Below are 25,744 nucleotides of genomic sequence, written 5' to 3'. Positions count from 1 at the left end.
AACTCCTAAGCTTGTCATACTTTCCCGCCCGATAATTCCACATGTACCCTGTCTTAATTGAAAATTCTACACCTTTAGCCACCTCCCAAGTTAAGACCCTATGATCACTCTCACCGATTGGTGGCAATGTGGTCATATTTGTTACAGCCAAATCCTCAGATGTAATTACTAGGTCAAGCACTCTCTGACCCCTAGTATTTTCCATTACATGCTGTCGCAGATAGTTATCCCTTAATAACCGCATAAAATCCAGTTCCTTCCTCCCGTGTGTCCTCTCCTCACTCCAATCAATGCGACCATAGTTGAAATCTCCCATAATAATCACCCTCCTTCCACCCATTTCTTCTATTTGCTTGTGCATACTGTCACCACCATCTTTTCCATCACCTGGTCTATAGCAGCACCCAATTGTATATTTAGTTCTGCTAGCCACAATCTCACACCAAATGGCCTCAAATGTGCTCTTTTCTCTATCCTGCAATTCAACTTCTATTCTCCTTGGCTGGAGCTCATCAGCTATCATCAACAATACTCCTCCCCCCATTTTATTCTCTCTGTCATTCCTGAACACACTATACCCATCACATTCAATCCCACTAGTTATATCATCTACAGTCAGCCATGTTTCACTAATACCTATAACCTGTGGTCTGGAAGTGCCAACCATGGCCAAAAACTCTTCCTTCTTGTTCCTAATACTCCTAGTATTAGTATACATGAATTTAAGACCCCCATTAGCCCCTACCCCACCTTGATGCCTTATATTAACTATCCCACTCAGATTTGTTGTCCTTATTTGCTCTGGCATATTATATTCATTCTTACATTCAACTGCCTCCATAAGGACTGTATCTCTACTCCCCCCCCCCAACAAATCTAGTTTCCCTGAATTTGCACATCCACTACATTCAGCAACACTTTCTCAAGTCTTCTTACACCGTAACCATTCAAACGCAAGCCATCCATCTTATATAGATCCTTTCGCCCATCAAACTCACTCCACACATCCACAAATTCCACACCACTCATCATACATAACCCACGCATAAAGTCATTTGCAATTATAGCCCTCCTTTTAAACATTTCACTGTCATACCGTGGCAAAAGACTAATCATTCTAACTCTCTCACTCTTTTCTTTTGCTACCTCAAACAATTCATTCAGGTCTTCTATCATTTCCATTTTATCTCCTTTCAAATCATTCGTACCTGCCACAACAATCATTTCTTTCACCCTTTCCTTTTGCTCTCTAATAGACGCAGTTACGTCCTTTATGGTCGCACCAGGTTGGTACGATTTTGTCAAATCCTCTACTAACACACCTCGTACTAACGAGTCTCCATACAGCACTCTATCCTTCATTTTGTTCATGTTCACATTCATACGTCTATTTTTCCTGTCATACCTTTTATTATTGCTTGGTTCATTCAGTCTACTTTTGTTCATGCACTCTAGCTGCTGTTTTGCTCTTTCTATCGCACTATTCAACAACGCGATCTCACTCAATGCATCTATCTCATCTTTTTTGTTCTCTGAGAAACCATTTATACTATCATTCACACTTTCTACATTCACACTCTCACAATTTTCATGTACAACCTTGCCGTTTCTTGTCATATCCCTATTTCCTTCATTTTGAAGGTTGACAAAAATATCACACTCACGATCCGAAATACACTTCAATTCCGCATTCTCCCTACATTTTCTACACACATTCAAACCTTTATCATCATCTAACCACACTCCGACCGCACTCCGCAAAGGGTACATTTCACAGCTAGTACACTGACTCATTTCTTTTATGCTACCGTTCTTTGATAACGATGGCGAACCTTCATTACTGGCCGCCATTTTCCTACGCACAGGTGCCATATTTATCTGTAACGTGTTTTGTCAAATTAAACGTTATAACACACCAAAAATAGATGCACTAAAATACGCAAGGCAAACAAAACAAAACTACACAATATTAAGTAATTTGTATCGATAACTGAAAATGATACTTATCTTATCTGGAGCTTGCACGAACACTACTCATTACGAATTCATCTAGCGGCGACTTCCGACATAGATTATATTATAAAACACTTTAGTACACTAACCACGTTAATAAGCAGTATTAAATTAAATTGAATTTTAGCATTAAATTGAATCCAATTTAATGAAACGTAGCATTAAATTGAATCCAAAACACCAATAAATCAACAAAAAACACAAATCTCTCAGGAGCTCTCCGATAGCACGACCGTTCACCAGCTAGCCTCGACACCAGTCTATATAATAATATAAACTTATGTAGTATAATCACGTACACCCCTCAACAGTTTTATACATTAGAAATTTGATGAAGCATTATATAAATATATTGTTGAATGCTGAATTTGTGTATATAATCATGTAACAGTTTTAGATTTGATGAAGCATTATATAAATGTATTGTTGGATGCTGAATTTGTGTAGACATGAGGATAGTTTATGACTGCAAACAATAAGAAAAATAAATACATAAATTTCATCACCTGATGTGAGACTCTTGTTCCACTTATTAGAGGCTTGAAAAATTCATGCTTGGTCTCTAGAACAGCATTATTTTCCAGATTTTTTTTTTTATATAAACAAATAAATAAAAATGCAAAAAAATAAAAAATAATAAAAACAGAAAAAAGAAATCTTTAGCCCATCTGCAGTACTGATATATCATAAGTCAAATAATATACACACACGCAGTATACAAATTGACTTCATGGAGGCACATGTTATGTGCTTTCATGAAATCAATAATTAACTGATTATGACTAATCATTATATTTGTAGATTAAACTTCTTGTGTTATCTAAGAAAAGATGCACCATACAATGGAAGAAACTATAAGAGCATAATACAACAAAATACTTCAAAAGAAATATTTACAAGTATAAAATCAACAAACCTGTCTGATTATAATGCATCCAATTTAGCATTATCTCTAAACAGAAAAAAAAAACAGAAAAAAGAAATCTTTAGCCCATCTGCAGTACTGATATATCATAAGTCAAATAATATACACACACGCAGTATACAAATTGACTTCATGGAGGCACATGTTATGTGCTTTCATGAAATCAATAACTAACTGATTATGACTAATCATTATATTTGTAGATTAAACTTCTTGTGTTATCTAAGAAAAGATGCACCATACAATGGAAGAAACTATAAGAGCATAATACAACAAAATACTTCAAAAGAAATATTTACAAGTATAAAATCAACAACAAACCTGTCTGATTATAATGCATCCAATTTAGCATTATCTCTGGAGCTCGATACCATCTTGTTGCAACATATCCTGTCATTTCTACTTCAGCATGCCGAGCCAATCCAAAGTCTAAAATCTAATAAAATTCATGTATTTGAGAAGTGAATACCTCAAGAAAGCATTATTTGGTCATATTTAAAAGATTTTATTTATAAATGACAAATATAAACAAATAAACAAATACAGTTAACTTTCACTAGAAGCAAACAGATAGAATGCATAGGAATAATAGTCTGTTATAGTGGAACATTTACTACAGTAAAATTTCCTTTACAAATATATCAACAATATGGGACAATGCTCAAGAATGTTTATTATTTATTTATTTTATTTTTTTGCATTATGTTTTCATTAGACAAATGCTTGCTGATAATGACATTCATTTATACCTTTATGGGGTTGTAATTCTCGCAAAGAGATAACAATTTTTTTTTCTTTTTTTAAGCAAGACCAGTTATTAATAATGTACCAGCACATCCCTAGTTATAGTTCACAAGCTGATAAGCATTGCTGTCAGAATAAATGATTCATTAAAGGTAAATTGATCTGTTTAAAATAATAGCAGCATTATCTTTGTGATAACCATATCATTATAAGCTTCATCTTTATTTTATCTTTAATTTTAATGATTTGATAGCTGCTAATTATGCTTTGGTGAGATGCTACATATTTTTAATTACAAGTTTCTAAACATTAGCTATATTAGTTGGAAGAAATATACTACCCCTTTCACAATATAGCATGAAACTAGTTTAACAGTTTTAGGTGATAGTGTGAAGTTTATGCCTTTATATGCATACAATTTACCACTGAAATTAGAAACACAAACCACTTCTATTTCTGGAAACACTTGTCACATCTTCTCTTAGGCAGTCTATTCTTTGCTGCTGGTCATGTAGAATAATCACAGTACACTCTAGACAGTCTATTCATCACTGTTTATTTATCATGTAGTATAATCATGATGTTAGTGTTAAAATTAACACCCTCAAAAACAGTGCAATAATAATTTACTTAATTATCAAACTTTTAAACATGAATTATAAATTATTAGCATATGTTTATAAACAATTGCTATAGCAAAAATGCCATCAATGAAATTCTTCATAAAACTACACTTGAAAATGGAAATACAAATTACAAACAACAGCCAAAACAGAATACTACACAGTTGCAACCTTTAAACTCCTACAAAATTGAAAAACAAAATTCACTCAATCAACGATCCCCCCCCCCCCCAAGGGGTATACCAAATCCAGTGCACCTGTATAATGGCAAAACAGGGCAACCAACTCTAATCCAGAAAAAAAGAACACAAATCAAATGTTAAATTTAAAGTGTTTGTGTTCAGCGTTCAGCCTCTCTGATCATGCTCATACCACTCAATGCCAAACTGATTGAAAAGAAATTTATTCCTTACATCATGCTAAATTTAGTATGAATAAAAATTTAAGCCTGTGAAATTTTGATCAACCATCCTAATCTAAACAACAATGGTGGTGGTCTAAAACCAAGAATATGGATGACATGCATTCAGCCCGCATGACTTTTGTTTCAAGTTCTCCATAAACTCACAACTTAAAGCAATAATTTCAGCTCTTACTTCATATGTTGGCCATCACTGATACTATTTTGTTTTAATTTATCTGTTAGTAATATCTAGTCAAATAGATAACAGGACCCCACCTTTGATGTAGTAGGTGCTTCCCCCACTAGACAAGCTGTGTTAGTCATTGACCAAATTAGATTACTTTAGCATACTATGTGCATTGTAATGTAACTTATCTCTATGTATACTCCAGACAATGACCCTGATATGAAGGGTGAAATATCAATTATTTTAGTTTATTCTAAATTATTACACTAACATAGTAGCTGTCTACATATTTTTGTTATAATGAATGCTGATCAATGTGTAACTATGACAAGAATGCTCCAGCTCATTATATTTTTTCCATAACTGCTTAGTACACAATAATCAGCTAGTAACACAAGCTTACAAATCAAAACTTGTGAATGGATTTACATTCAGATTACCTACTATGCCTAAACTAACCTTAACTGAAAAAGATTATACAGTTAACCCTTGAACAACACAGGTTTGAACTGCATGGGTCCATTCTCACGCACAGATTTTTTTCAATAAATATATTGGAAATTTTTTTGGAGATTTGCGACAATTTGAAAAAACTTGCAGATGAACTGTGTAGCTTAGAAATATCAAAAAAATTAAGAAAAAGTTAGGTATGTCATGAATGCATAAAATATACACAAATATATTATAAAAAGTTAAAATTTATCAACACTTAGACTAAATTTTATGCAGTATTAAATCATAGCTGCATAAAATTAAGTTATTAATTAGTTAATTTTAATCAATTAGCATAAAATAAAAATTTTATAACAATTCATTCATTCATTAGCATATAGGCCAGGCTATTATAAAGCAATCATACTGCTGCTGCTTCATTATCAATGCATGACTCATTATACCTGTAAATAAATATGAATATCTTTTTCATATTTTTCATTTTTGATGTCTAGTATTAGTAATACATATACTAAGTATGGTGTTTTGTCATATAAGACGATATTGATAGACAGACGATTCATATTGTATATAGACAGATGGTAACAATAAATACAGTACAATAAATGTATTTTCTCTTCCTTATGATTTTCTTAACATTTTCTTTTCTCTAAATTCATCCTGTATGCAGACAGATGGTAATAATAAATACAATACAGTACAGTACCATAAACGTATTTTCTCTTCCTTATGATTTTCTTAACATTTTCTTTTCTCTAGCTTACTTTATTATTTACAGGTGTTTTTATTCGACTGTTTTGGTAAGTCTTCTCGTCAATAGTAGGCTATTAATAGTTAGGTTTTTGGGGAGTGAAAAGTTATATGCGGATTTTTGACTGCATGAGGAATTGACACCCCCTATCTCCCGTGTTGTTCAAGGGTCAACTGTATATTTATTTATTTTCTCAAATTTATTTTAACCTAATAGCTAAATAAGTATTCTTTCAGAAAGTTACAAATATAATGAACTAAAAAAGATGAAAAATAAAGGAATGATTATGTACAAATAAGTTTATTTGAAATCTCCAGTCTTTTACAAAGAAAATTCTCTTAATAGCTGTTTTGTGTGTTTTTTTTTCTTATACCATTTTTTATTTTTAAATACCAATGGTAATCTATCATCAAATGGATGCATGTTTTGGTGACCTTTCTAGGTCAATATTCTGGTGAACATCTTGCTATTTTGCTCACATCTTAATGTACAAACATTCTTAGGAATAATCTAAATACAACTGCAAGAGACTACTTTTCACGCTCATATTTCAACCTTTTCAACCTTAACATTTCAAACCGTTTGAACATATATTCATATTTCAATCTTGTCTGAGCATAAGACTCAATTGTAAAGAATCCCACCTTGGAAATGGGAATTGTGCTAAGAATTATTTTCAAGAATCCATAGAAGCAGATGAACTAATTACCAAGAACAGTCTATGATAGAAGGCAATGTTGACAGATCAGTTTAAGTGAGGTCTTTCTAGAGACTGTTTATGGATGAATGGACACTGTCACTAAAAAGAATTTGTCTCCACTAAACATAGTTTAGCAAGATTACTTGGTGTGCCTTATGCATCAAGTGAGGTAAGCTAAAATGCTTTATGCATTAAGTGAATTAAGCTAAAATTTGCCTTATATTAAGATGTACTGTGAACTCAACATTTGTTAAAGCTAAGTCTGAACACCTCATTGCCTAGGTATAAAGAGAAACTCATCTTATTAAATAATCAGGATACGAATCTGTTTCCACGCCACAAAGCATACACCGAGATGAAGTGACCCACCCTGGAACATAACAATGAGTTAAAAGAATGATACTGCAAAAGCTTGATTCCAATACAGAGTGAAATTGTATGGATATCAGCAGGGGTGCTAAAGAAATATGCAAGAGTTATGGTTGTTCAACTAAAGTTTCAGTATGTACGTGATTCTTGATGAGTGGAAGATAGGGTTTCTGAGTCTTTTTTTCCCCAAAAGTTCCCAGGAATTTCAAAGACTATACAATTTTGCTCACAAAAATTATTTTTTAAGTATATTTGCTATTTATTATATTTTTATAAAGTGCATCAATAACTGCTAAATAAATAGCATGATTAAAGCAGAATAAAGTTCCAGCTGAGTTTTCATATCCACATTTCAACATCACCTTGCTCCATCTCTTATTATAGCTATAATATATTTTAAAAATTTATCCTAATTTCTTGTATTTGTGAGTCCACAATACTCTGAATATCAGGTGAAGAACTTTTTTTTATAGATATACAAACTAATCCTAAATTTAAAATTTTTGCATCTGAATGAACAATAATGCTGAAATAACTCTTATTTCCAATACTGGTCTGCCCATCAAATGTCAGACTAAAACCATCATCAAATTCTGATTATTCTTAATTTATTTTAATGTTTATAGAGGTTCAAAAATTCACATATAAAAGAAGCACTGGTAGTTGTTTGAATTGAGATCCATCTCTGACAGTCTTGCTTTACAAAAGTTTAAAATTGCCAGTGATCAGCCTTAATTCTTTTTGAGCTACTTGAAGGTCCATATTTACCTCAGCACTTCTTTGAACATGTGTGTCTTGAATGTGTTGTAAGTGTCCCATCCAATAACGTGCAGTTTTTACATGAAATTTGCTTTGGACAATAATTGCACTGAGTCACTTCTGCAATTTTACATTTCTTAGTGTTTCTAAACTTCAGGTGATTTATTTTCATTTGAAACTGAAGTGGAAACATTCAAATAATAAAATTAATAAAAATTTAAATTATAAATAATTCTTATCTTATCAAGCTATCAAATGCCAATGCCAATTTAAAAGTAAAAATGAAAAATATAATAACTTCATCAACAGCATGAAAGTCTGTTGTTTCTGGTAGTGATCTTTTGTTTCTGTTTAACTAATGAACTAACTGATATGAGGTATAATTCTGTGAATGAACTAACCAACTTGGGGCAGCTGAGTACAATAAAAATCTCTTTATGTGTAGACACTTGATTACACTTGATTCATAGTCATATTAGTCTTATAAAGATATTGTTGTATAATATTTAAAAGAAATTCAACAGATGTATAAAATAACAAATAAAATTGTATTCACTGCTGTCAATAAATATTTTCATTTATAATAAAATTTTAACCATTGCCTATAATCTATACAATACAATACAATACAATACTCATTTTACTACAATTAAAAGTCATCATAATAACTTGATTTTAATTATAATAAATTCAGCACTTTTCTGTTTCAGGTTAAAAGTTATTATAATAACTTAATTTTAATTATAATAAAATTATAATAAATTCACTACTTTTCTGTTTCAAATTTGTAAATTTAATTTTTCCTGGGACTTGAGACAAGAAAGATTCTCAAATTTCACAAGAATTGCATCCCAAGAGAGAAACCCTAGTAGAAGAGCAAGGCAATTTCATTATATAAGGATGGAGCTAGGACCAACACATCAAGTAATGTAGAATGTCTTCCTGTGATGAGTCCTTAGTCTTGGATGTCAAGTAATAAGAATAATCATTACAGACCGATCAGTATCTTTAGTATTGTCGTTGAGATATTGGAGATGCTGTTCAAAATCACATGCAAAGGTTGGTAGATAGAAGAATTTCATGGTATCTTGCTTTAGAAATTCTGCTGATATTCTATAACAGAGATAGAAAAGTAGAATGGATATGCCAGTGTATCTGACAGGATTCCACGTGCATGAGTGTTATACTAACTCAAAACAGATGGGTTGCAAAACAAACTTGTGACATGCATTATTAAAAAATTATGGAAACAACTACCATGTTATAGTAAAAATTCAGCTTAATATAAAGGGGAAAAAAATCATTCAATGTTTTGACCTTCATGTTAAGGTCATCATCTGGAGTATGCACATATATACAAAGAAACAAGCAACATTATACTCTACATGGTATGCTAAAATCACAGTAATTTGGTCAACCATTAAAGCTACTGGCCTGACCTCTGCTGAAAATAAAAAACTGCCATTACATCAAAGCTAGAGACCTGTTATTATTATTATTATTTTATATATATATATATATATATATATATATAAATATATATGGTTACAAATCATTAAGAGATATATTAAACTAGAGAGCAAATATACTCACACATAAATTAAAACAAAACAGTACAGATGGTGGCCAATAAGAGAAAATTATTGCTTTGAGTCCTAAAATAAAGGTTTGCTGGAAAATTTGAAGAACTTTTGGCAACTCTTTTTTGGAAATATGATTTCTCCATTACTTCCACCTTAGTATCACCACCTCTGGATCTGGCTCCCACTGATGAGACCTCAATAAAGGTTGAAACCGGTCTGAGTAGTGACCCGTCCCTTAATGCATAGTATTATACATGTCTGCAAGGAGATGTGCTTTGCATTATGGGATACTAAGGCAAGTGATGAGAAGTTATACCACCTTTGCCACGAGTTGCCCCAGTCCTGAAAATACTTCAGGTGCAAAATATAAATTTACATTGGTAGCATAGCCAAGTGAAAAAAACTTCCATCAATACAGGCTAAAGACTTCAAATCACTTGTGTTAGCATCCCATAATGCAAAACACATACAGACATGTATAATGCTATTGGCTACTTGTACATGGAAATATGAATTCTGCATTACTTCAACCCTTGGTATTGCTTCTGGGTCTGGTTCCCACTGATGAGACTCAATAAAGATCAAAACTGGTCTGGGTAGTGACCCCTCCCATAATGCAGAACATTATATATGTCCATAAGGATATGTGCTTTGCATTGTGGGATATTAAGACAAGTGAGGTAAAGTCATTAGCTTCTACATACAAGTTGCCCAGTTGTGAAGTTACTTCATGCACAAATTTGTTTGCTTACACTTGGATAAAGGATTAAACCAAGAATATAATTTCTTGGCATCTTTAATTTAAGATGATGGCTGACTGACATATCAAAAAGTAGTATGTGGTGGATGTAAATCTGCAAGATTTAAGGTAACCAGTGGTGTTCCACAAGGATCAGTTCTTGGTTCACTGTTATTCAATGTATGCATTAATGACAGAAGTATTTGACAGTTGACATAAGCAAAATGGATGTCAGTAAATGTAAAGTCATGAACTTTGGCATGATTAGATATCCAATGTCATATTATAGTGGCAGGATTATGCTAGGAGAAATTGATCAGGCTAGGAACCTTGGAATGTTAGCAGATAGGAAGTTGAAGTTCGGGGGCCATGTAGCAAAGAATGCAAATAAAACTCAAAAGATAATCACAATGCCTCCTATTGGGGAAAGTGATCATGCAGTCTTGTTCTGGAAGGTTGTCAAACATTTGGAATTCTCAGTCAAGAAAAGGTTATATGGAATTACAAAGTTGATGGCTATGACAAACTTAGGAGGCATAAGATATTACAAGGAAAGAATGTCAGTAGTACATGGGAAGTAGTCAAATTGTTTGAGAGAAGCAGTATCAGACTGCATACTCAGGGTCAGGAAGAGTAACCAAGTGGGAGTTAAGTGGATGAGTAGCAATATAAAGCAGGAGTTGAAAGAAATATAAAGAGAACTATGATTAGCATCTCATAAGCAGTACAAATTTTAGGCAAAAAGGTTGACTAGTATTGTAAGAAAGGCTAAATCAGATTATGAGAGAAAATTAACTAAGTAGGCCAAAGTAAATCCAAAAAGAGGAGTTTTTTGCACAGAATACTCATGGAAAAGCAAATGGGAATGATATGAAACTGGTGGCATGGAGGATTGGGGATTTGGGACTGACAAAGACCAGAAAGTAGTATGTGGTGGAATGGAATTTAGAAGAATGAGGGCAGCTAGTGGAATTCCTCAAAGCTCTGTACTAGGCCAATACTCTAATTTGTACATTAATGATATAAGGTGGGATAATCAAAAATATGCAAAGATTTGTACATAGGGGGACTCAACCCGTCATCTGACAGATGAGAAAGAAGAATCAGTTTGCTGATGATGCCAAATTTGGGAGGGCAATAGTTAATAAAGGTGATGTAGATATTCTGCTAGATGATTCAAATAAACTGGCACTGTGTGCAAAGATAATGGTTTCAATTTATTGTTAACAAATTTATCAGACTGCAGTATCAGACTTTTCAGGATGAAATGATTACATACTGTAAAGTAGAATGCAGGAAATTAATGAGGATATGAATTTGGAGGTAATGGTGAATAGAAAAATGAAGTTCAGACTGTTTATTTTAAAAGTTGGCAAAAAATTTGGTTACCTTGGTTTCTTGGTGATCTGGACCAAGTGACTCAGAGGATCCAGAGAAAAGTGACCAGCCTCAAGTCAGATATACTGAAGATGTGCGAGTTGCAATATTTAGTTTATCAACTAAACATTGCAATCCACAGAAAAGAGAGAACATGATAGAAAGTTAAGTTACCAAAGGGATTCTATAAGATTGATACAAAAGAAATTTTTCAATACTTGACAAAGTATTGAAAATTTTGTGAGTGGTGAATGAATGGAATGTACTGCCATAAGTACTTGTATCTAAAGAGTGAATGAGTTTAAAGAGAGGCATTATGAGTGTAAAGGTTAGGTTGGGCTCCTATGATGAGTACTGTGACAACATGGAGATACCTGTATATAATAATAATTTTTTTATCTTGAATTTACAAGTTTTTTTTTTTTAAAGCCAATAAAAGTAATAGCAGTTTTCATCTTCTTTATGCAGAAAATATCACTTACAAATGATATACATTAAAAATTATATGAAAAAAATAACATTCACAATGGCATAAAATTATCAAGAGCATTATTAATAACTGTTATTAACAACGAATTTGATTTTCCAAAAACCAAGGCAAAATGTTTGTTTTGATTTTACTCAAAATAAGAATAGTCAAGTATGATTTCAATGTGCTCAGTTTTGAATATGAACTTAAAATTGACCTACCACCCTTCAGTTTTTCAGGAATAAAAATTACGTTGACATACCAACATACCATACTTCACATGAACCTATATCACGAACACATGCAAATTTTTAGAGTTTAAAAAAGTCTTCCTTGAAGTCTATTTATAAGCATGCAGATGGTTTGATTAAAAACCAGTACAAATCAGCAAGCAAACTGAAGTTCCACTTATATGATTACCAATTTTTCATATATATATATGTCTGGATGGAATTACTTGCCATGTTTGTTACTGACAATGCTCAAGTCAGAAGTATCGAAATCCAAAATGCAAATGGACCATTAATTCTTTTGCATCCATTTGTGCAACAATAAATAACTATACTAAAACCCATTTTCAATTTACTTTAAATGCACATCAGTGAAAAGAAAGGAAGTTCTAAATCAATGAGTAGAAAATCAAGAAATGATACTCTGAGTTTGATTAATTTCAATGTTCTGACTGCATTCACTTTTATAGCGAAATCAAGGCAAAAGAATAAAGCAATACAGACAGAAAAAGTAACAACATTATACAATATGATTCCAACTCCCCACCACTATATCTGTGTCCCAGAGATATAGTGGTGGGGAGTTAATAACAACTCCCCACCACTATAGTTAATAACAAACCAATAACAACTGCTAAGCAAAAAAACGTTTTCATAGGCAAAGGGTGGTGTAACAAAAGTCGATTGCTGCTCCCTTGTAAACTAAAGTTATCTTCTCTATTTAATAAACACCTTTTATTTATATATATATATATATATATATATATATATATATATATATATATCTTATCATATATATATTTCTTTAACTTAAGCACCTCCGTAGCGCAACTGGAAGAACAACGGTACATTGCGCCCTTCGAATGGAATAGGCCTAAGTTCGATTCTCATCGCGACAGGAGGAATCTTTATCTGGACAATTTTCAATCGAAGATGAGTTAGCCAATCTCATACGGAGGTAGCAGGGTTTTTTCTCCCGGAAACTCGGGTTTTTCATCCCGCATACAGACAAATCAGCCCTTCAGAACACACGCAATTTACAGACATAGAATACCAGTTCTGGTGGAGGTGGGCAGTAGATGGCGTTGATAGAGATGATTCGTAGTAGAGGTTCAGTGTAGTGGTTGAGACAGTTGTAGATGTCCTCCCGTGATGAATCTTTGGACTCCTTGGCGGTGTCAGGAATAATAATAATAATAATCTGTTTGTATTTTCTTTTCTTATTGTTCTACCTTAAGTATATTTTTCTCTTACCTGGGATCTCCAGATATTTATTTATTTGAAGAATGCACCTCTGAAATTCCCCTTAGGCAAAAGAAAGTTTTTATACCCTAGTAGATCAAATAATCACTTATATTCTATTTTAGCCAGGGTTTGCAGTGATGGCAAAAATTACTCTTAAATCACTACTAGTCATTGGGGTTCTGCTATTAATCTGAATAGTGTTTTTTGGATTAGTGCATTGCATAAGATTGAATCGGACAACTATTTTTTTTTTTTTTATTATCAACAATAACAATAAGTTTAATTCCTAGTTTAATAATTGTACATATCACATGAAATCACAAGATTCATTTATGAAAGGTAATTCTTAGTCTCTCTCAATCACTCAATTTGGTTTCTAGCATATTCTTTCACGCTTACTTAGACTTTCTGCAAGCATACTTTATATTGCAACTATCAGTAAGTTATACACATAACATGAATACGTAAGGTGCGCTTGACATTCCTAGGTTAGCATCAATCAAAATACAACACACATGCATACAAATATATCTCTCAGAATTGCATTCCTTTCAAGTACTTAATCATAATCTAGGCAATTATATTTATACAATCCACTTCATTGAGCTTCAAACATTCCAATGATATGATAGCAGGAACATACTCTATCACAAAATTCAATCATAAGTACACATATAGTTAATCAAGGAAATTTCAATAGCTCAATATTTCCTCCAAGGGAAATTAACTGTGCTCATGCTTCATTCGTTAGCGATTACACACATTTACGAAGAAAGGTTAACACTCTAAATACTATCTCCTTAAACTAGATAATTTAACAATTCAATAGGGAATTCTTTCTTAAATCACAAACAATTATTGAATAAATAGACTCACATGGGTCTCTTCCTATCTTGCATTTGTCTTCCGTCCTTTTTCTGGCACTTGAGGGGGGGGGGGGGTCTCTCTTCTATTCCGTGTTTTGGAATTCTCCTCGAAGCATTACAGGGCACCGATGAATAGTCGCAGCAGCTGGCAGGATACAGGGTAGGTTTTTCTGGCGTCTTGAACTGCCCGACGAAGGATTTTCTACGTAGGTCAGGTTGTGCAACTTCAGGACCGATATGGCAATATTTCTCCTTATCACCTCCGGATATCTTCGGCTGTGACCAGAACGACTATAGGTGGAAGGCGCTCTGTCTTCCCCACCGGAACTTAACGGCACTTCTGGTCCTAGATCTCTCGTGGATGGATCACTCAGGATGAAGCCCTTCTCATCTCCGAACCAACCTCTGGAGTTTAAATTTTAAACACCAGAGTCCCTGCACCTTGAATTAAGTTTTTGGGACCCTTAGCGTAACCGTGCGAGTCTTGCGAGTAGTTTTGAGAACCCTGGATAATGTTTCTCGAATATTCGCCGACAATCTTACTTCCTCCCTTTACCACCTTAATCCTGCATATGGGCCTTTCCTTTTGATTCACGCCGCGCTCTTTCAATATTAACCTTGAAGGTCACCTGCGATGGGTCTTGCGAACAATTTTCAAAAGACATGCCGAATTTCGGGCGATGCTCTTGGTTTCAATACTTCTACATCCCTTCTTAAACAATGAGCGAGTTAATTCCCTTTGGGCTTATTTTGCTCTTTATACAAATAGCTTTACATAGATGGTTAAAATATACATTTTCACAAGGAAATTTGGGTGAATTCCTACTGTGAAAAGTCGATGTCTTTAGATAATTTATTTTGGGAACATCGAATTTTTACAGTGGGATAAGAAATATAACTACAGAATAACACGTACACCACAGTAAATAACTTCCATAGTTATGGATACCCCCACACACAGGTTTCGCTATATAAAAAAGAATAATAATATATAGTCATTTTGTAATTAGTAGATACAATGTTAAAACCACCACTTCAGCATGCATATTATTTTTTTTAAATAAAAAATAAATATAACACCCACCCACAGACACTTACCTTTAGTTCACAATCTTCATTTACAGCTATATTACTTGGCTTTAAATCCTGAAAAGGAGAAAAAAACAAAAAAAAAATATGCAACCTACTTCGACTAGTAGTGAAAGATATCAATGAAAGATACATACATATATATTAAATTTAATCAACAGTCCACAAGATAAGAATGAAGTCTTCTACTGAAGTGATTTAGATTTAAAAAAACACAAATAAAATTAATAAAGTTCAATAGTGAAGCACTGTAATGAACACACGATTTGTTATGTGCACCTCCAAGGATACCAAGGACTCATCACTGGAGAGCATTCTACTCCACTACACACATCTCACCATCTTCCCTACTACTTAATTCTCCCACTACACACAACTACAACCAATGCCCAGCACCAACAACAGTATTTTTTGTCTGTAAATTGCATGTGTTCTGGTGGCTAATTCGCCTCTATACAGTATCAAAAACCTGACTTGCCAAGAGATAAACCCTGTTACTTTCTTATGAGATAGATCAGCTAGGTACCTTCAATTGAAAAAGCTCATATATAAAGATTCCTCTCATCATGACGAGAATCAAAGTCAGCTTTTTCCAGTTGAAGGGCACAATGCACTATCATTATTCTAATTGTACTACAGAGGTGCTTTTTTGTAACTAAATTAGAATGGAATTTTAACATTTAAAATCAATATCTGTTTTAAATTGATTTGAATGAAGTTATGAGGACTAATGTTAAAGGAAGAATAGAAAAAACAGTAAACCATAAATATATATATATATATAATATTAAATTAAAAAACCATATATACACACCCACACCCACCCACACCAGGGAGACTCCCCCCCCCAGTAGCGCCTACGGTGCCCAAGATTTTTTCCGGTCTTTCCAAGATTATTCCAAAATTGTCAGTCCATGGCTCTCCTTTTTCCCATGCAACTCCTGCAAATCTGATGATATCATCAATCCACCACGATTTAGGTCAGCGTCGCTGTTGTTTTTCCTCTCGATGAATCCAATCCAGCACTTCTTTTGTCCATCGTTGATCTTGTCTTCAAGCAATATGCCCAGCTCACTGCCACTTCAGATGTTTCACTCGTCCTATGATGTCAGAGACTTTGGTTTGGTTTCTTATCCACATATTCCTTTTGTGATCTAGTCTTGTGATACCAAGCATACTTCTTTCCATACTAAATTGTGTCATTCTTAATTTTTGAATTTCCTTTGCATTTAGTGTCCATGTTTCACAGCCATGTGTCAATATAGGAAGAATGTATTGTTTAAAACTTTTCTCTTCAGGCATAACAGTAGTTGGCTTTTGAATATTGAATGTAATTTCCCAAATGCTTTCCACCCAAGCATTGTGCCTCTTTTAACTTTGTTCATGATATTGTTGTTCCATTGATATGTGTTGTCCTAAGTATTTGTAATGATCTACTTGTTTAATTTCATCATTATTGATTTTTATTATTTCCGGTTGGACATAGCTATTGAACATAATTTTGGTCTTCTTTATGTGCAGTTGAAGTAAAGATAACTATGTCATCTGCAAAGTGCAAATGGCTTAAATATCTTCCATTTATCATGTGAATAATTTTGGAGATATTGTATCACCCTGTCTTATACCTCTCTGTATTTCCACAGTAGAGATATTTCTATTGAAATGAATTGCTGTTGTGGCATTGATGTATGCTGATTTGATGTATAGCTCCTCCATTTGATTTTGTAATGCTTTAAGTACTGCAAAAGTTTTTATAGAATTTTTCTCTCATAATTTCTTATAATCTCAATAATAATTTCTCATAGTCTCAGGCTTTCTCGTAATCAATAAAACCAAGACATAATGGTAACTGAGATTCATTACACCGTTCAATAATCTGTTGTACAACTTAAATATGGTCCATTGTATTAAAGCCACTTTGAAAGCCTGCCTGTTCTTTTCATTGTGCTAGGTTTAGAGTTGTGTATTTATAAATAAAGGGTGTCCCAAAATTCACGCAAGAAGTAATTTTGATAGAAAATGCAGGTTTTTAATTAAAAATTGTAAGTATATCGGGTAAATGGCCTCCATGGCTTTGCTGGCACATATGCACTCTTTTGTCGAAATTTTCCATGACGTTTTGCATAAATGTGGCTGAATTTCGTTGATACACTCAATTTCCTCCTTCAAGGCGTGGGTGGTAGTGGGCTTGTTGGCATAAACCTTAGACCTCAAAAACCCCAAAGAAAAAAGTCCAACGGTGTTAAGTCACATGATCTGGGCGGCCAATTCTGATCACCAAAACGGGAAATTACACGACCAGGAAATGACTCATGCAGTAATTGAATTGTTTCTCGTGCTGCATGGCATGTGGCACCGTCTTGTTGAAACCACATGTCGTCCACATCCATATCTTGCAATCTAGGCACAAAAAACTGGATTATCATGTCCCGATAGCGAGCACCATTAACTGTTATTGCCTTACCAGCCGCATTTTCGAAGAAGAATGGACTGATGATGCCTCCAGCCCAAAATCTGCACCACAGTGACACGTTGTGGATGCATTTGTTTCTCAACAATCACTCGTGGATTTTCTGAACCCCAAATGCGACAATTTTGTCGATTAACGAAGCCATCAAGATGAAAATGAGCCTCATCGCTGAAGATGATTTTGTTCGAAAAATAAGCATCCACTTGTTGTTCCATAATCCATTCAACCAATTCTCTTCGCTGTGTGTGGTCAGTAGGCTTCAGTTCTTGAGTCAAATGAACTTTGTAAGCATAAAGATGCAAATCTTTCGTGAGAATACGCTCTAGAGAGCTTCTTGAAATGCCCAATTCAAGACCACGGTGCTGAATTGATGTTCCTGGACTCTCAGCAACACTCTCACGAACTGCTTCGATGTTTTCTGTTGAACGACTTGTTGAAGGACGGCCAGAGTGCATAAGATCACTAATTGATCCAGTTTCCTTGATTTTTTTAATTAATCTTTTCACAGTTGATGAAGTTAAATCACTATTCCGACCATATTTTGTACAAAAATTGCGAACTGTAGCTGCCAAACCTTCATTATTTTTAAAAGATTGCTCAATAATGAAAATGCATTGTTCTTTCGTGTAGCGCTCCATTTTTAATAACCCTGAACTGTCAGCTGTCACACTGTCTTTTTTTTCTCGTTGGCAACACTATACCGCACAAATGGCGCTAAATTTAAATATTGCGTGAATTTTGGGACACCCTGTGTGTGTGTGTATGTATGTATGTATGTACACACACACACACATATATAATCATCAAACTCCTGACTTACCCTCATGGGGTGTACAGGATCTTATGATAGTACTACATGAAAGTCAAATCATTACTAACTTCTTATCAATTTTCCTCCAAATTAGCCAGTTATCTGTCAACAATATTATCAGATCTTATATTTCTGTCTTTTATGGCACCTTTTACTGTATTATCCATCCATCTACATCTTGGTCTTTCTCTGGGTTGTTTTTCTGCCAACCTGGCAAAGAACATTTGTTTTGCTAATCTGTCCTCTTCCATTTAAGTGACCATACCACATTCCTGAATGCTAACAATGGCAAGTTCTTTCCTAATATTCTCATTTTGAATGTGATACTGCCATTGTTGCCATCTATTCACTCCAATAATCTTTCTCATAACAGAGTTCTCCAGTCTTTGATCAAGTGTTTAATTTCTAACCCAGCTCTCAAATTCATAAGTTAAAATGGATTTGAACATCGTCTTGTATACATCTAATTTAGTGTTTTGACTAATTTTTTCTTATTCCATATAAATTTATTCAGATGACTTCCAACGATGCCAGCTTTACTAATTCTGTTGTCTATTATTGCTATATTTAATGGGGTGTATTCCTAACTCGCCTCCACACGATGCACTCTGGGTAATGCTAAATGAGCTAGAGTGACTGCTGGCAGCCAGACCTATCTTAACAATCTCCTGGCTATAGACACATAAAATTACAAGCTATACAATCACTAAACGACCACAAGAAAAGAAAACTAGGTGCTAATTTCCGGATTTGCCAACTCAACATTGAAGGAATCAGCTTTGCTAAAAGTCAATATCTCTCATGTCCTTCGAGAAAATGATATAGGCATAGCTGTCATTCAAGAGGCGCACACAGATAATGAACAACAATTAAAATCTAGAGGAAAAATTGCAGGGGACGATATACTAGGAGCTACACATCACCATGCTCATGGCTGTGCAACTTACGTACACAATAATATAGAGAATGCCCACTTAATATCAGCACATATTAATCAGAATATACACACTATCATAGCCAAAATTGAAGATCTCACAGTGGTTAACATTTATAAGCCTCCCCTGGTAGAATGGCCACCTGAAGTAATTCCCATATTTCCACATCCCACTATTTACATAGGAGATTTTAACAGCCATCACACCATGTGAAATTACAATAATAATGATGGAAATGGTGAAGCATTAACAAACTGGGCTGAGCAAAACAATCTTAGCTTAATATTTGATGCAAAGGACAAAGGAACCTTTAAGGCTGCAGCATGGAAGAGGGAATACAACCCAGACCTCTGCTTTGTTACCCAAAATTTGCAAAATCAGCCAATAAACACAACAAGACAAGTCTGTGAAGATTTTCCACACAGCCAACATTGCCCAGTATTGGTAGAAGTAGGAATACAAATACCAATAATACAGTCTATTCCACGACCAAGATGGAATTTTAGAAAAGTGAACTGGCAGGATTTTTCACAAGAACTGGATAAAATAGTAAGATGGATACCTCCTGTTAGTGAAAACCACAACAGATTTATCAGAGCAGTCATATCAACAGCGAAGAAGTACATTCTAAGGGGTTTCCGAAAGGAATACATACCTGGCTGGAATCAAGACTGTGAAGAGCTATACCAAGTCTACTTAGAATCTGGCAACTGTGACATAGCTGAATTACTCCAGAAGCTTGATAATGAGCGCAGAGAAAAATGGATAAAAATTACAGAGGACTTAGATTTTAAAAAACCAAGTAGAAAAGCATGGAGCCTATTAAAGAAGTTAGGTGGAAGTAATCCAATCGCTCGTAAAGACTCAAGATCTAATTGCCTGTTGAATAATTGCGCTGTCTAGAGCCTTCGATCATCACACACACACACACACACACACACACACACACACACACACACACACACACACACACACACACACAGAAAGTTAAACGAATACTCAGAAACTTACGACAAAGTGCAGATGGCAGTTCCCAATTTTCATGAGAATTTACCACAGACGAAATAACTGAGGCCTTAAAGGAGGTGAAAACCGGCAAAGCATCAGGCTTTGATGGTGTTCACCTGGAATTCTTGGTAAACTGTGGAAAAAATGCTCATCAATGGCTAACAAGATTCTTTTCTCACATTTTAAGGACGGGAAATCTTCCAACAGCCTTTAAGAGAACCAAAATAATAATAGCAATATTAAACCCAACAAGCCTCAAGATCAAGCAGAGAGCTATCGCCCAATTGCACTCCTCAGTTGCTGTTATACGCTCCTTGAGAGACTCCTCCTTAACAGAATTGGAGCAAGCAGGCTTTAGGACTGCTTGCTCCAATTGTTGAGCAAGCAGGCTTTAGGACTGAATGTAGTTGTACGGACCAAGTACAGACCAAGATAAGCTCCTTGAGAGACTCCTCCTTAACAGAATTGGAGCAAGCAGGCTTTAGGACTGAATGTAGTTGTACGGACCAAGTACTAAGCCTTACTACCCATATCGAAGCAGGCTTCCAGAGATGTTTGAAAACCTCTGTTGTGCTTGTTGACCTTACTGCTGCATATGATACAGTATGGAAAGAGGGGATGCTATACAAGCTGATACAAGTCATACTATGCCAATCCATCGTAAGACTTATTGGTAACATGCTTTCTGACAGGTTCTTCCATGTGGTAGTGGGAAACAAAATAAGCAAACTGAGAAAGTTGAACAATGGGCTCCCACAGGGCTCAGTATCAGCACCAATCTTGTTTAACTTATATACATCTGATCTACCGACAACTAGGTCAAAAAAATTTGCTTATGCTGATGACATAGCCCTCGCCATTCAACACAAGAGCATTGAAAATATGCTCACAAATGACCTTATAACCATTGGGGAATACTTTCATAAATGGAAACTAACACCAAACCTCAATAAGACCGAGGTTAGTTCTGTTCACCTAAACACCAAATTGGCAAATAAAAAACTTCAGGTCATCTTTAACAACGCAATGCTGCAGCACCAAGATTTCCCTAAATATCAGGGTGTTACCCTGGATAGAACACTATCTTTCAAAAGACATCTGGAGAATCTCTCTTTAAAGATCAGAACCATCATACAAAAACTGTGGTTCTACATGGGGTTCTTCTGTTATTACACTGCGATGCTCCACGTTGGCCTTAGTCTACTATGCAGCAGAATATTGTTCACCAGTATGGCTAAACAGTCCTCATATAAAGAAAATCGACACACAAATAAATGCAGTGATGAGGACAATAACAGGTTGTGTCAAATCCACTCCCTTCTACTGGCTTCCAACTTTGAGCAATATTGCACCACCGAACCTGCACAGACAAAATGCTCTAGTAAAAGAATACAAAAAAATAAACAGCAATCCCCTGTTGCCGATACATGAAGACCTCCCATATATAAATATGAATTGCCTTAAATCCCGACGGCCTCCACTAATACTGGCTGCAGAACTAGTAAATAGCAATTTCAATGTTAATTCGAAATGGCTAGAAACTTGGAAAGAAAAATTGCCACCGTGGAAAAGCCTAAATAGGATACGCACAGGACATGGTATCTGTGCAAACAGCTTACGCAAGTGGGGAAGATCACCTAGACCCCAATGCGACTGTGGGGCCATAAACCAAACCATCCAGCACATTATGGAAAAATGCAGCATAAGAGCCTGCCCTGGTAACCTGAGAGACTTTTTTGAGGCAGATCCTTCAGCTTTTGATTGGCTATCTGAACTTGACTTAAAATGATAGTTTTTTTCTTTTTTTTTTAACCTGATATTTGTATATGTGCATTACTTGTATCATTTTTATTGTCTGCACAAATATGTATTTATATATTCTGATGTCATGTGTCTTTATAATGCCATATGCTAAATAAATAAAATCTTTATCTAATTTAATGACTGGATACCAAGGGATAAAAGTAAAACACAGTTTATTAGCACAACTAGTTTTGTCTTTTAATAGACTTCTTCAGGTGCATAAAAAAAGAGAAAACCAAGCAAAAAAGTAGAAGAAATAAACTCTAAACAAAGCATTAGCATATGCAATTCAGTATTAAAGCATTGGCATTTGGATATTTAAAATTGTTCTCTGGATAACCTCATTGTTGGGCATGTGCATGTGTTCAGAATCTTGTGAATGCCAAAGTTGAATAGCAGCACAATGACAGTCTGATAGGTTATAACTAAGGTTGTTATTAAAATGTAAAGGATTAAAGTTGATTTCTTTAAATTCCATTATCCTCACTCGCTTCTCTGAAAAATTTAAAATCTCAATTTACAGGAAACCTACTCACACGAACAGATATCTCAAAAACTTGGAATCATCTCGACGCTAGGAAATCGTGCTTGCTCCCTTCTTTGTGAAGAGGAGGAGATTAACAAAGAGCTTAAATTTCTTCATACTACTTTCAAACAGAATGGTTAGTCCAAGAAAACAATTAATAAATTACTTTTAAATCCTCTCCCATGCCGTAGTGAAGACACCAATAGTATAAAAGGTCATATTTCTCTACCATATATCAGCTCTGTTTCACCCAAACTGGCCAAAGTTCTTAAGAAATACAGTATCAAGACATTATTCATTCCCTTTCCTAAACTCCGTTCCTTACTGAGCCGACCCAAACCGAGGCACAATAGCCTTAAATATCCTGGCATCTACCAGATCTGGTGTAACTGTGAAAAACCATATTTTGGCCAGATTGAGAAGTCCATCGAATTATGTATTGACGAACACAAGAGGGACGTTACATATGGCAGAATATGGGCTAGCGCTCTGTCAAACCATGTTCTCTTTTCTGTTAACACTAATGAAGAAAACCTAATCCATTCAAGTTCTATGGGACAGATCAAATAATATCTTTCGTTGCTACGACAAACTAGAAAGAAGGACAATGGAATCTAAAGAAATCATCCTTAATCCTATACATCTTAATAACAACCTTAGTTATAACCTATCAGACTGTCATTATGCTGCTATCCAACTTTGGCATTCACAAGATTCTGAATGCATGCACATGCCCAACAATGAGATTATCCAGAGAACAGTTTTAAATAACAAACTGCAATGCTTTAATACTGAACTGTGTATGCAAACGCTTTGTTTGTTTAGTTTATTCCTTCAAGTTTTTTTGCACTTCAAGAAGTCTGTTAAAAGACGAAACTAGTTGTGCTAATAAACTATATTTTACTTTATCCCTCAGTATCCAGTCATTTAATTTTTAAAATACACACACGCGTGTGTGCATATATATAAAGAACTATTTTCAAGCCTAGCATAATGAAGTGTTTAAAAGAAACAAAATTACAGAATGCTGAATTGAATTTAAACGGTACTGAATCGAACACAGATTGATAAGAAAATAACTATTTATTAACTTAAAAGCTAATATTTTGTTGGTATTATATCCAGCATCTTCAGAGCACTCAAACAAAGTTTCTCACAAATGAGAGACCACAATTCGGTGTAACAATGGGGCTAGTATAAGCAATTGCAGCGTGCAACACAAGACTAAAGTCCTAATACGGCAGCATCTAGGTTTAAAAATAATAATAAATTAATTAAAAAAAAAAATCTCTGCATTTTCACTGTGGCAAGTCTGGTCTGGCAGACCATGCTTTGGATATCCCAGCACACACAGAATCAATTGGAAAAAAACAAAATTACTGCACAGAAGCTTCTACAAGTCCTGGAATTAACAGAAGCCTTAAAACATACTCCAAACCTTAACAAGTATGGCTGTATAAATCTACCAAAGATTTGGAAGACTGTCATCTTAAGACCAAATTAATATTTATTTTCATTTTATTTTTTTCAAAACTTTGGACTACTGTTTTTTTTATTTTTATTTTTTAAACTTAGATGGTGCCATATTAGGACTTTAGTCTTGTGTTGCATGCTGCAATTACTTATACTAGCCCCACTGTTACACCAAATTGTGGTTGTCTCGCATTTGTAACAAACTTTGTTTGTGTGCTCTGAAGATGTTGGATATAACACCAGCGAAATATTAGCTATTAAGTTAATAAATAGTTATTCTCTTATCAATTTGTGTTCAATTCAATGCCATTTACATTCAATTCAACATGTGATGAACACATAAACCTATGCACACGTTAAAATTAGAGAATAATGTTCTCTGAAGTATCTGCAGAGTTTAATTATTGAGTTTAAATAATTAAACTCAATGTATTCATAGTTCAACTATGAGTTCAAACTATAGGAAACTATTTCAGTGGTTCCTACAAGTTTGCTATGATGTCAAACACATGTCAACTGGAAGATATCAATTAGTTACTATATTAGTAAAGACTAATATTACTTGAATACAATAATGGATTTCGCATATAGAGTTCCAAACACAAAATGTAAGGCATCCTCTTTTTTGTCTGTCTTGCATTTTATGAGAAAAACAAAAGAGAGGATGCCTTACATTTCACAACATAATTTTATGACCCCCCCCACCTCCTCTATCCCACAAATTTAAGATTCATTCATTCATTCATTCATTCTCCTTAACCACTTACCCATACAATGTTCTATGTCTTGTGACCTTTCATATGTTGCAGGGAGGAGGAGAGTTAAAAACAGTCCACATGATAATTTGCTTATAATTCATGATGATAATCAATACTAGATTGCCTCAAGAGATGCTGAGTATTCTATATAATGAAAGATAGCCACATAAAAAAAAAAAAACATTTTGTATGTCATAAAAGTTCAAGCACTAAGGAAGCAGGAGAACAAACAGTTTAGAAGTACATATAACGGCCACTAAATCTGAAATCTTTATGCAGATGCATGTAAACATCACTTATGCACTTGATGTAAAATTCTTGGTCGAATACAACACATGTTCTAGGCAACTATTTAAGAATGCTGCTGGTCAGTAATTGTCACCAGTGGAAAAACAAAGGATATTTCAGAGTTCAACAAAGTACTGTCAGTGACAG

General features: G+C 34.4%; 1 protein-coding gene across 6 annotated transcripts in view; it reads right to left on the bottom strand.

Annotated features, from left to right (window-relative positions):
* The window catches only part of LOC150109944 (mitogen-activated protein kinase 14-like), a 354,973-nt gene that overhangs the window by 188,461 nt on the left and 140,768 nt on the right, over positions 1–25,744 (bottom strand). For 4 of the 6 annotated variants that reach the window (XM_090397321.1, XM_090397320.1, XM_090397323.1 and 1 more), the window contains 3 exons: positions 15,535–15,582; positions 3,260–3,374; positions 2,930–2,965 (listed from right to left, as the gene is read on the bottom strand). In XM_090397321.1, coding sequence (XP_090253447.1) covers positions 2,930–2,965; positions 3,260–3,374; positions 15,535–15,582 — 199 coding nt within the window. The remainder of the gene's footprint in view (positions 1–2,929; positions 2,966–3,259; positions 3,375–15,534; positions 15,583–25,744) is intronic. The other 2 variants (XM_090397345.1, XM_090397337.1) reach the window with 1 other exon arrangement.

Source organism: Typopeltis vanoorti, chromosome 1 (genome assembly GCF_054136105.1).
Source record: "Typopeltis vanoorti isolate ZY-2024b chromosome 1, IOZ_Tvanoo_1.0, whole genome shotgun sequence".
NCBI lineage: Eukaryota > Metazoa > Arthropoda > Arachnida > Uropygi > Thelyphonidae > Typopeltis > Typopeltis vanoorti.
This window is presented reverse-complemented; position numbering and strand designations above follow the sequence as displayed.